This window comes from Dromiciops gliroides, chromosome 3, assembly GCF_019393635.1.
Source record: "Dromiciops gliroides isolate mDroGli1 chromosome 3, mDroGli1.pri, whole genome shotgun sequence".
Taxonomy (NCBI): Eukaryota; Metazoa; Chordata; class Mammalia; order Microbiotheria; family Microbiotheriidae; genus Dromiciops; species Dromiciops gliroides.
The window spans coordinates 498517928-498531775 of record NC_057863.1 but is presented as its reverse complement, the minus strand read 5'-3'; the positions used below and the strand labels follow the sequence as shown (position 1 = coordinate 498531775).

General features: G+C 39.6%; 1 protein-coding gene across 3 annotated transcripts in view; it reads right to left on the bottom strand.

Moving 5' to 3' along the window:
- The window catches only part of PRDM10 (PR/SET domain 10), a 160548-nt gene that overhangs the window by 12628 nt on the left and 134072 nt on the right, over positions 1-13848 (bottom strand). For 2 of the 3 annotated variants that reach the window (XM_043994758.1, XM_043994759.1), the window contains 3 exons: positions 10290-10430; positions 8707-8881; positions 1707-1819 (listed from right to left, as the gene is read on the bottom strand). In XM_043994758.1, the coding sequence (XP_043850693.1) occupies positions 1707-1819; positions 8707-8881; positions 10290-10430 (429 nt within the window). Of the gene's footprint in view, positions 1-1706; positions 1820-8706; positions 8882-10223; positions 10431-13848 lie in introns of all 3 variants that reach the window. The other variant, XM_043994757.1, reaches the window with a different exon arrangement.

The window sequence follows — 13848 nt, the reverse complement described above, 5'->3', positions numbered from 1 at the left end:
CAAATATAGGCTTGATGTAAAAGGAACCTCCCCCCAACAATTAGAGAAGTAATAAAGTGGAATGGACCACCTTGGAAGGCAGTTGTTCCCCATCACTAGAGGTCTTTGAGCAAAGGCTGGACTGTCTTTTTTTGAGCATGAATTAGATTAGAAGACCACTAGGATCCTTCTGGTTCTGAAAGTCTGTGATGTTGTGAAAGTTGGGCAGAAGAGCTCAGACTTGATGTTCCAGGCCAGTAAGAATCCTTGGAGGTTCTTGAGCAGGGAAGGTCCATGATGGAAAAGGCGATTAAGAAAAATGAGTCTGGCAGCAGTGTACAGGACATAGAAAAGAGAGGGAAGATAGTGCAGTGCAATGGAGAGTGCTGCACTTAGAATCAAAGGGCCTGGATTTGAATTCCAGCTTTGCTAGTAACTACCTGTGTGTCACTGGGTAAGTTAGGTACCTTCTCTGGGCCTCTGTTTTGTAAGTTGTAAAATGGGGAGTGGGGGTGGGGCTAGACAACTTCCAAAGTCCTTTCCAGCTCTAAATACATGATCCTATGATCTTCTTGAGTTGTCTTCCCTATTTGAGTCTCGGGCCATGGATCATAACTATCATTTATCTGAACTTTTCTAAACCTGCCCCTCCTATGATTATTAATTTACCTAGTACTTTAAAGGGTGTCCAGTGCTCTACACAGTGCTTTTGGAACCCCACAACAACCCTATGAAGTATATACAAATATTATCTCCATTTTATAGATGAAGAAACTGAGACTCATTGGGATTAAGTAACTTGCCCATTGTCACACTGCTAGCAAATGTCAGAAAATGAATCTGAACCCAGGTCTTTCTGTCTTCAAGTCAAGCCTTCCATCTACCATGCCAATCTAGCCAGCAGTTCATGATAGACTATGTTCATCTTTGTCCTCCACAGCAGTCACCAACTCTAGCATAATCACAATTTTCTCCCAAGGTTTGCTTATTTCTCCTTGTGGGTCAGAATTCTGTACAGAGTAGCAGATCTCTTCATCACTTTCTTTACCTTCTAAAAGGTTAATTTGCCAGCCAGCAAGACAGATCAATAATATGATTTTAAATTACAAATAAAGAGTGTTTCAGATGTTGTAGTTTTAGTGGAAAGCCCAGGAGAAGATGATTGCATCTGCAGCTATACCTGGTCTCATCTCCACAGAACAAGATGCCCCTCCCAGGATAGGCTCATCACTTCTAGTCTCATCACCATGCTGCTGGATACCACCTCCCTCACTTTCTTCTCCCCTCTGACTGGAGGGCTGGAAGGTAGAGTACCAAACTCCTCCCAAAGCCTTACTTTATAGATGGCAGACTTGCAGCTCACTCTGCTTTGTATCTGCAGCTCTACCTGGTTTCAATTCACTGGAACAAGATGCCCCTGTCCCACCCCACTCCCCAGTTTTGTTTTGTTTTGGGGTTTTGCAGGGCAATGAGGGTTAAGTGACTTGCCCAGGGTCACACAGCTAGTAAGTGTCAAGTGTCTGAGGCCAGATTTTGAACTCAGGTCCTCCTTAATCCAGGGTCAGTGCTTTATCTACTGTGCCATCTAGCTGCTGCCACCTAATAGATGCTTATGGAATTACTGAATGAATTGATGCATGTCAAAGTGTCATTTGGGCCTACCTTTAAACCTGAAACCTATTCCAACACTCCCACCAGTCAGGACAGAGAACCAGCTCTTTGCTTACCTGAGTAACTGCTTTCACTTGGCCAGTATTCACAGTGGTAACAGGAGTGGTAACAGCTGTCTCTGCAATCACGTACTGACCCTGAGGAATGGCCATCATTTGGAGCTCAGATGCTGAAACAGAAAATACCCACAGTTCAATGGTTTCAGAGTTTACAGAACTCAGTGTTTTGTTGGTAGGCACATTTCCCATGGAAGTTGCCTGTTATAAGCCTCTTAGGAAAGAAAGAAACAGAGATCTTAATTTCCATTCCCTGTGGGCTGTTGGCTGACAAGGAATCTAAGAAAAGGGAGAAGAGGAAACAAGAAGAAGAGAGTAAAAGAAGCCACCCAGCCAAGTCTTGGAGCCTACTGCTTAAAGAACAGGAAAGAGTAAGAGCACAGAGATGTAGCAGGTCCATGATACCACAGCAGGAAATGAATGGTCCTTTTCCCAGGAAAGGGAACAGCCTATAAAGCAGACACAGGCTGCTTCAAATGGAGATTCTGAATTTGTCAAGAAAATTAACTATTCAATAATTTAAGAGAACTATGTAAATAATAAGCAAAGATTAAACAAACCACAACTAAAAGAATCATTCTGTTCTCTCAATAGGGGGTCATTATCACTAGTAGTAAAAAAAAATTATAGTCAATTTTACTAGCCAAGACTAAATTGTTATTTGCAGTAAACAAGCAAGCCCCACTATATGTGGGTTTGACTTGGCCACCTCTGGCAGCCAATAAAAACAACCAAATGATAGAGGTCAAATAGGCAGAGTTAAGAAATTATTTTTTTCAACCAAGGACCATGAATGCCAAAGAAGGAAGGGCCAGAGGTAGAGCACCAGAAGGAGGAGAAAAGAAAGGGTTTCTCACACACACACACACACACACACACACACACACACACACATACACCATGGGGAATGGAAAGAGAGGACAATATTTCTTGCTTGCCCAGCTACTGTAGCCTATAACTCATCCACTGCTCCAGTCTACCAGCTGTGCCATCATCATATTCTCTTTCTACAGCTAGGAGATAAAACTGTGCAGTCAGTCCATGCACAGAATAAACAGGACCACTTTCATTCAACTAAATTCAGCACCGTACTAGTGGAGGAAACACCAAGTTTAAATAAGGCATGGCCCTTGGACTCAGAGTGGAGTAGGCAATAAGACCCCAATACCATAACACATAACATTCCATGATGGGCCTGGTGATCGACTCTATGTCCCTTGTCTGAAGACCAACCTAGCTAAATTTGGACAAACTCTTCATCACGTTGGCCTCAGGGTGATGAATTTTTCAGCCACAGTGGTTCCTGATGACCATCTACTAAGTTACTTGGGTGAGGGGGATTGTATCCGTGAAACATCTGAGCATTTTACCAGAGTTCCAATAAACTTACAGATCCTATTTAAGGTATTACAGGAGAAACATAGGGAGAATCTCAAAAGTCTTAGTGCAGCATTAATCAACTAAGGCTTTAAAGTACACTACAACTTTTGGGACACCTGTATTAGAGAATGGCAAGACAATGTCTTCTAAGAGGGTTAAGGGGGAAAGTATCTGCCAAATAGGGGAATCAAGGAAGAAGATTTCTTGAGGAGATAGCCCTTGAGTTGGACTTTAAAGAATGGGTAGGAATTCACAAGGGAAAAAAGGGGAGAGAAGCTGTTCTAGATATAGAGAAAAGTATGGGTGAGTAAAGTCACAGAGGCAGGAAAGTACAGAGCTTAGGACAAAGAAAAGTTCATTTTGGCTGGAACACAAAGTACACAGAGAGGAGGAATACCAGACAATGCTGGGAAGGTAGGGAAGGGCCAAATTGTGGAAGGCTCTAAATGACATTCATCCAAGATGTTATAGAGGAAATCCCTACATCTTTTAGCAGGTTCAACTGTGTTCCCTTCCAAACTTAAGGTTCTAGACTATGCAATATGTTTATCATACCCCAAAATGTCTCATCCCTTCATAAACCATAACCTTAGATAAAGTGAGTCCCATCATTAATGCCATTGTCATGAGTTCAGTATCCATGTGTCACTGCCCAAACTTATTTGCCAATAAGAACTTAGCTCTAGAAATTTGACTGGCATCTGCTTTTCCATCTTCTCATCCACACTAGTGTGGCTTCTTGAGGCAAGGATGCCCCTGAACCTTGTAACAACAAAAATAAGAGTATTTCACACTGATGTAGGGCTTTATAAAGAGTTTTACACGTTAGACCCTCACAACAACATTGTGAGGTAGATGGTATAAGTAATATTATCTCTACCAATGTACACCTGGTCTCTATGGTTAAAACGCTGACATTATTTTAAAATCTTCTCACTATTTCAGCTTTCGGCAATCAGTTGCCAAGTCCTGTTGATTCTTATCTTCAGTAAAGGGCTATTAAAGAGAGAAGAGGGGGGGAAAGGGCAAACATTTAGGGAATAACCCCATTAAAAGGATGGAAACCAGATGAGAAGCCGGTGAAGGAAAAAGAGAGGCAGATAGATCAAAAAAGGACCAGGAAAGGGTGATGTCTCTAAAGCCAAGGGAAGAGAGAGCACTCAGACACTCAAAAGCTTTAAAGTGACCATAAGATAAGGACTAAAAAAAGCCATTCATCTCGGTTACTAGGTCATTAGTAAACCTAGAATTTAATCGAGTGATGTGGACGGAAGCCAGATTGCAAAGAGTTTGAGGAGATAATGGAAGTGGAGGCATTAAGACAACTTTTTCAAGAAGGTTGTTATTATTCAAGTGGAGGAGGTGAATGGAATGATAGCTACATGACTACAGGGTTCTCAACAGAAGGGGTCTTTTTTAGGACTGGAAAGACCTGATCGTGTTTATAGAGAGATATATGAGTCAATGACTGGAAGGAGATTAAAAATGGATATAAAATGACAATCCCAAAGGACTCATGATGAAAAATGTTATCCACCTCCAGAGAGAGAACTAATAAACTCCAAGTGCAGACTGAAACATATTTTTTCTACTTTCTTTATTTGTCTTGGTCCCTTCCCCACAACATGGCTAATGTGGAAATATGTTTTGCATGACTTCATATGTATAATGTGTATTATATTTCTTGCCTTCTCAATGGAGGGGGAAGAGTGTAGAGAGAATCCAGGTCAAGCACTCTATCCACTGTACCACTTAGCTGCCCAGAATCAGGAAGACCTGAGTTCGAATCTGGCCTCAGACACTTGGTGATCCTAGGCAAGTCGCTTAACCCCAATTGCCTCACTTTAAAAAAAATAAATAAAGGGGCAGCTAGGTGGCACAGTGGATGGAGCACTGGCCCTGGAGTCAGGAGTACCTGAGTTCAAATCCAGCCTCAGACATTTAACACTTACTAGCTGTGTGACCCTGGGCAAGTCACTTAACCCCAATTGCCTCACTAAAAAACAATTTAAAAAAAAAGGCTATTGCAGTCTAGGCAAAAGGAGATAAAGGTCTGAATGGTGGTCATGGCCATGTGAGCAGAAGGGATGGATGTGGCAAATGGTGGCTGTAGAATCAACATGTCTTAGCAAGTGATTCAATGTGGGAGGGCAAGAGATGAGTCAAGGATGACTCCAAGGCTGTGAACCTGTGTGATTAGGGGGAAGACAGCATGTGCCCTTAACAAGAAAAGGGATGTTTGGAGAAGGGATGGATTGTCCCCAAATATAATGAACTCATTCTATTTTCAATTCCTATGCATCTGGATTACCACAATAGCCTCATAACTGATCTTCCTGACTTCAACACTGTCCTTTCAAACTATCCTTCAAATATTGCCAGACATGTGAGAATCAGAGTGCCGCTCCTGCTGAGAAAGGCATTGTGAGAACCAGGACAGGGCCACCCTGAGGAGAAAGCATGTGACTAGCGCTGGGAAGCTGCCTGGTATCCGGAAGTTACATCTATTCATAGAACCGCCTATAAGTCATGTCAATCAATGCTACCATCCAATTAGCTTGGAGCTGTGTGTGGGGACTGCCCCTCTTCTGGTTCCACAGGGAGCTTCCACTCAAGGAGAACAGGGATCCTTCTTTCAGTTGGAGGTCCTGGAGGAGTCACCAGGGTAGCTAGGTTTCCTTCTGAACAACACGCATTCTCCTCTCTTTTGCTAACTTCTAAATACTTTAATAAATGCTTAATGCCCCAAAGACTGGTGCTATGAGCTTCTAATTTAAGGCAACCACACATTAGATTTTTAACCATCACAGACAGCTTGCCTAAGTATAGATTCAGTGATATCAGTATAATATCACCTTATTGCATATGCTGCAAAGTTCAAGTGTGGAATTCAAGGCCTTTCACTATCTGGTCTCTTCCCCTTCTCCCCTGCCCAAGGCGTCTAGCCTTATCTCATATTATCCCTCTTCCATATACTCTACAGGTCAACCAAACTGGACTACTGTTATTTATACATACTACCTACTTTCCTACCTTTTATGTCTTTGGTCAAACTATACCCCATCCCTGGAATGTCCTCTTTCCTTCTGCTGAATTAATCCCTAGCCTTTAAAGCCCAATTCAAAGGTCATCTCCTCGATGAAGTCATCCTTGATCCTCCCTAGGATCATTTTTCTATCAAAACTCACATTGATCTTTCCATCTCTCTTATGGACCTATCATATATTATTTTGTATTGTAGCTATCTCTATATACCCCATCATGAGGGAAGAAACTTGTCCTATCTAAAACTTGTATCTCATCAATTACCTAACAGTGTTCTGTATAAAGTAAGCCCTTAATAAATATTTACTGAATTAAATATCCATTTTACAAATGGATCAGAGATGTCAAGTGACCTGTCTGAGATCACACAACTATTAAATTGCAAACTTGGGAATGAAATACAGGTTCTTAGATTCTAAATCTAGTATTCTTTCCACTACTTATGATGAAATCTTTTCTAACTAACTATATTTGTTGATCTTAACATCAGAAGGAAAGTAAGAGAAGCCAAGAGACCTTTAATTTTAGACAACCTGGTCAAAGTTAGATGAAATGCAACTAAAAGTTATGTGACCAAGAAGACTGTGGAATAATTGCTTTCTGAAAACTTTCAAATCCAAAATCTTAAAAAAAAAAAAAAAAGGCAGGGAGAGGGTTGGAGGAATTATGTGCTAGATACAGAATATGGTAGGTAAACTATCCGAATCCTTGTCCTCACAAAATTAGGCTAATTTTTCTCTAAATGATATTGAAACCATCCTTGAGATACTGGTTGGTTCAGGGGGCTAAAAGTTCAGGCTGCTGACATTACCTCCTTGTCACCTGAGTGCAAAGCAAGCATGATGAGCTCCAGGTGTTCTCTCTGGTGCTTGGCTGGTGAAAAATAATGGACAACTGAGGCAAGGGACCTTCACTCTGCAAAATCAACTCAAGGCATCCTCAATGTCTATCCTTATTGAATGAAATTTTCTCCTGCAGTAGCTAACAAATCTCCTTTTATTAACGGTTGAGTGATGTATGAATGTCTCATTTTGTTACAATATTGAATCTAAACTATCGGGAAACGGGCCTGAGTCAGGCCCAGTCCAGAACATAAAGTAATTGATTCCACAAGATAAAAAGACAGAACCCCTATATAAAGTTAACTCCAGAATATGTTAATATTTATACCATCAGTAAGTGATCCTGCTCTCAATCAACTCCATGTATCCCATCCATTCTATATAAGCAAAGACTCAGAATTGTGTCTCAGGGTCTGATTCTCCCAAGGCAGTCATGATTCTGCCCAAACACATCAGGACCCCACAAAAAAGGGGCAGATGGTGATTCTGCCCAGCCACAGTGACAAAAATGAGGTGGAAGGATGAGGAATTAGGCAGGACTAAAAACATTCTAAATGCAGTATAGAGGGCCACAGTTTAGCGGAATAGAGCATCAGGTATACAGGAAAAGAAGCTGGAATCCCAACCAGGGCACGTCCTTTCCTCCAAATCTTACTTAGAGCAAGGAACTAGCTTAGATGACCCCACATCCTCCAATGCAAAGAAGAAGTTACTCAGAAGTTCAACCTCAGGGGTCTGTGCAGCAATAAAAGAAGAAGAGCCAAACAATAAATGGTGAAGAAAGAAGAAAAGCCAAAACACCAAGATATCAAGAAAGTAAGCCTGAATAAAAACCTAACATACAAGCACTAAGCTAAGAAACAGAAACCTAAAAAAAGGAAAATGAGGCAAAGTTCAAAGAGAGACCAACATACTAAACAAATATTACAATATGAAAGAAAGAAAATCAGTATTGCCTAATGAAAATCAGAATTCTGTGGACTCTCCAGAGATCACGGAAGGCAGCAAGAAATTCCAGAATGGTTCCAAAGAGAAATAAAATTCATAAAAGAAATTAGGAATGCATTTAGGAAAAAAAAGCCCTCAATACATAATTTTAAAATACAGATAAATATCAAAGGAGAAAAATTTGAACACATGGTGGAGAATTTCCCCCAAAGAAAAGAAATTATTAGAGAGGGACAAAACACAAAAATACCAAAGTAGAAGAAAAATTAAATACAACAATATTAAAAGGACACATGAATTCTATATAATCTAACATATCTGACCTTGAAACACGTTGTACTGAGTTAAGTAACTTAAGGATCACATGTTGCCCAGAAGAACATGACAATCAAAAGACCAGATTACCATAATGTAGGAAATTATAAGAAATTATCCAGAACTTCTGAATACAGGCAACAAACCACCAATTGGGAGAATCCACATATGCCTACTAGAAGTCCAAACATGTCAAATTCTGAGACATGTAGTAAGTAGTTAAATCAACAATTTCAAGAAATTAAACTAAAAGCTATAGGAGGGGCAGCTAGGTGGCGCAGTGGATACAGTACTGGCTTGAGTCAGGACCTGAGTTGAAATCCAGCCTCAGACACTTGATACCTACTAGCTGTGTGACCCTGGGATAGTCACTTAACCCTGATTGCCTCACCCCCCCAAAAAATTTAGAACTCAAAAGCTAGAGGAGCCCAGCTCTAATACTATAGGGTCATTCCTTTATCATTACTCACGATAGCTACGGAAGGAGCTCCAGGTATTAGGTAGATATGTGTGCTGTACTGAGGAACTCTGCTGTTGCTGCTGCTGGAGAGTCTGCCCTTGTGCTGAAGAGTTGGCTTGCATATGAGAGGGGCTAAGCCCTGGCTGAGACTGCTGGGCAGATGGACTCAATGGCTGACCAGCCACCTAGAATTCCAGAAGGGAAAAATCTATTAGCTTACTTTCCAGTACAGTTTCAAAACACAAACTTCTGAATTAAAGAAATGCAGTGTGAATGACAATAATGCTGAAAAAACAGAGCTATTCAAGCAATATTAACTTTGGCAAAATAATAATAAACAATAAATTACAATTAAGCTTTCTAAGGAATATTCTTTTGAGTTTCTAAAAAAAGAATAATACTTTTGTTAGGGAAACAAATAACAATGTAATTATCTCCATTACTGAGGTTAAATGACTGTAGAAGTTATCTTTTAACATTTAACTGAAGCTAAATAACTTGTCCTTGTCATGTAGCTGATTTAAAACAGAGGTCAAAATAGGACTTGGGAATTTTAGCTTGCATTACTCTGTACTTGATCCTTTCATTAGATAGCAATAGAGAGAATTCAATACCATTTCAGCATAAGACTGAAAAACAACTATACACAGACACACATATAAGAAATATCCATATCCTATGAGGAAGAACTGAAAAACTACCAATCAGCCACGGTGGGAGGGAGGGAACAAGAATTTATTGAGAACATACTATGTGCTGGGCACTGTGCTAAGTGCTTTATAAATATTATCTCATTTGATCCTCACAAGAACTCTGTAGGGGAGATGCTATTATTTTACAGTTGTGAAAACAGAGGCAGAGAGATTAAATGATTTGCCCAAGATCACATAGCCAGTAAGTGTCTGATGCTGGATTTGAGCTCAGGTCTATCTGAATCCAGGCCCAGAATTCTATTCATCAAAAAGCAAAAAGCAAATTTTTCTCTACGATATGCTATGTCACCTCTACTAAAGGCCTCCTTTATTTACCTCACTGTGGTATGAAGGTAACCCTAGGTTCTTAAAGAGCTATGCCAGTGGAATATAACCTCTAGCAAGTCCTACCAAAGCAGTTAACCTTCCAGTATGGTCCTAGTGATAGACAGCATAACTGTTTTCTTAGGGACTGGTCTAAGTTCAGACAGGCTCACCACCATTTTGACTAACGAGTGAATTGTTTGCCTCTGTTATTCTCAAAAGTCTAATTTTATTGAATAGTTACAATCTGTGTTGCTGGGAGTATCTGCATGATAAAATTACAGATCTTTGAAGAAGTGAAGTCCAGTATTAACAGACCATCTTCAATGGCAGAAATAAATGACCATATCTAAATTTGTCCAACCATCCCAGAGTCAATATTCTCACCAGTGGCTAGGCTCTTTAAATAAAATCCAAGGACACCCAATATTCCTCTATTAATAATTATGACAAATGAGATCCAAGAATGCCATCATTGTATATGGTTTTCTCTTCAATCTCATTAAATTACCTCTTCATGGACTCTGAAGCCATCTTCATTTTGACCACCCTGGTGAGTAGATATGGAGAAAGTTACCTGGGATGAAGATGGAGCTGGGGTGGTAGGCTCAGCGACCTGGATGTGCTGCACCTGAATAGCATGTTGGGTATATGTCTGAGGGTCATGGAGCTGACCAACATCCACTGTTGAATGCTGAGACTGATGAGGTGAAGTAGCCTGGAGGGAAGCAAGGCAGTCCCAGGAATTAAATGCTTGTTGATAAATAAGGAAAGCCCCTTTGCAAAGAATAGTTCAGTTTGATACAATGTGCTTCCAAAAAAATAAAGGTGATAAAGGACATTAACTATATCTCACTGCCCTCTCACCTGAGAGGTCTATACCCAAGTCAAGATAGTGGGCATGAAAGAGAACAGTGATTGTTTGAATAGGAAATTGGGTTTTTATTACATATAACCTTAATTTTACTAAAGGCTAGGGAAGAAATATATGCTCCTGTTGTTTGGGGGGTTTTTTGGGTGAGGCAATGAGGGTTAAGTGACTCGTCCAAGGTCACACAGCTAGTAAGTGTCAAGTGTCTGAGGCCAAATTTGAACTCAGATCCTCCTGAATCCAAGGCCAGTGCTTTATCCACTGTACCACCTAGCTGCGCCCAAACACCTGTTAAAACAAATGGAAAGAAAAAAAAAAAGACCCATAAAACAAATGGGAAGGACCAAAAGAATAGTGAGGATCATGGAATAATAAAAGGACAACTCTGATGACCCAAAATTTAATAAGTTTTTGTACAAACAAAAATAATGCAGTTAAAATTAGAATGAAACTATTAAATGGGGAGAAAAAATCTTTGCAGTAATTTTCTATAATAAAGGCCTCATATCCAAAATATATGAGCCATTTTCCTACAAATAAGTGGTCAAAGAATCTGTACGAATGGGCAGTTTTCTAAGGAAGAAATCCAAGCTATTAGCAAACATTAAAAATCATTCCAGGGGCAGCTAGGTGGCGCAGTGGATAGAGCACCGGCCCTGTAGTCAGGAGTACCTGAGTTCAAATCTGGCCTCAGACACTTAACACTTACTAGCTGTGTGACCCTGGGCAAGTCACTTAACCCCAATTGCCTCACTAAAAAAAAAAAATCATTCCAAATTACTTATCATTAGAAAAACGCAAATTAAAACAACTCTGAGGTTCTACTTCATATTCATAAGATTAGCAAAGATGACAGTTATAAGAGACTGTAGGAAAATGTGCACCAATGCACTACTGGTATTGTGAATTGGTTTAGCTATTCTGAAAAACAATTTGGAGCTAGGTCCAAAATACTCATCAAAAAGTATATGTGGGGCAGCTAAGTGGTGCAGTGGATAGAGCACCAGCCCTGGAGTCAGGAGGACCTGAGTTCAAATCTGGCTTCAGACCCTTGACACTTACTAGCTATGAGACCCTGGGCAAGTCACTTAACCCCAAATGCCTCACCCCTAAAAGAACATGTGGACTAGCTGTGTGACCTTGGGCAAGTCACTTAACTCTCATTGCTCTGCAAAAAAAAAAAAAAAAAGTATATGTGGAGGCAACTAGGTGGTGCAATGGATAAAGCACAGGCCCTGGATTCAGGAAGACCTGAGTTCAAATCCAGCCTCAGATACTTGACACTTAACTGGCTGTGTTAAATGACTTGGGCAAGTCATTTAACCCTCATTGCCCCCCACACACAAAAAGTATATGTGCATATTCTCCATGACCCACCCACCAATACTACCTTACTATGCCTATACACCAAGAAGATCAAAGAAAGAAGAAATAATATGCACAAAAGCATTTGTAGCAGCTTGTTTAGTTATTTTAAAGAACTGAAAACAATGAATGAGCCCATCAATGGGAGAAAGGTTGAACAAATTATAGTATATGAAAGCAATGGAATTGTACTGAACTGTAAAAAATTATGAGAGACAATTTCAGAGGATTCTGGCAAGCATAAAGTGATACAAAGAGAAATTAACAGAATCAGCAAGACAATATGCATGGTAATAACACTGAAAAGAAATCAATCAACTCTGAAAGACATAGAAACACTACGCAATGACCAAACCATGATTTCAGAGGATTGAGAATGCAGCACACTCCCTACTTCCTGACAGAATGATGATGGGCACAGAATGAATATAAAAGAAGAGAGAGATTTTTGGACATAGCCAATGTTGGAATGTTTTCTTCTTGACTAGGTATATTTGTTACAAGAGTTTTGTTTTTCTTTTTTTCTCCATACTGGAGAAAATAGTGTAGAGTAGAAAGAGGTAGAGATAGTATAAAGAAAAGAAAAGTCACTGAAGCATTTTTAAATGAACAAAAGAGAACAGAAGGAAAGCTAGAAAGAATCACAAGTAAGCAGAATAGCTGTCAAAGTTGCGTGCTGAATTCATTATATAGTCAAAATGAAAAGCAAGGTGTACATAACAAAGATCTGCAGCTCCATGTACAATTTTCTTTTACCATCCTACTAAGAATATGGAAATATTTTGTATTTAATGTTTAAATCCAGAATTTTTAAAGTTTAATAAGATTTTTTAAAATTAAAAAATAAAAACTCTAATTGTTAACTCCTTCCTACACCAAAACCAAATGAAAAGCTTACAGGGATCAAAGTTTCTTGGCTTTAATTTTTTTTCCTAATTAAAAGGGCTTGGGGTAGAGAATATTATTAACTTATAATTAATAATCCACTGGGTATCTAGGTGGCACAGTGGATAGAGGGCCGGATCTGGAGTCAAGAAGACCCAACTTCAGATGTGACCTCAGGCACACTTATTAGCTATATGACCCTGGGCAAGTCAGATAACCTTTCTCTTTGCCTCAGTTTCCTCAACTGCAAAATGAGCTGGAAAAGGAAATGGCAACCCACTCTAATATCTTTGCCAAGAAAACCCAAAATGGGGTCACTAAGGGTCGGGCACGAACAACAACAATAATCCATGAGACAGTCAAGATAGGGTCTCTAGCCAAAAAGATGAAGTTCTGCTATTAGTTATAGGGCTTGGTATTTTCAGCCTTTCAAATAGGGTTAAATTTAATTTCACTTGTGTCTTACGTGTATTTCCTCAGGTGAGTTGGTACAATAAAAGGAGGTTTTCTTCCTTCAGTTACTGTTACACAATAGAAATGGCCTTCTAAATAGTCTCTTACACAGCAGTTCTACCATACTAATAAGATCTTATCTAAACTGCTGAAACCTTACAAAAATTGCTCTTTATAATTCCTCAATAAAACAGATCACCAAATGAACCCTTTATCAATTTATTATAAAAATATCTAGCATTTACACAATGCTTTAAGGTTTGCAAAGGTCTATATAAATGTTATCTCATTATATCCTCACAATATCCTAGTGCTCTTATTATCCCCATTTTACAAGTGAGGCAGACAGAGATTAAGTAATTTGCTCAGGGTGACATAACTAGAATGTATCTGAGGCTGGACTTGAATTTGGGTCTTCCTGCTTCCCCATCCAGGCAGCACAATTTACCTAGGTCTCTGAGGGATGATGATCCAGAGGAAAGATTTGCATACATGCTCATTCAAATACCATTTCAGCAATGACCTGGCCTAGCATGCAATAAAATCATTTAAACTTGCTAAG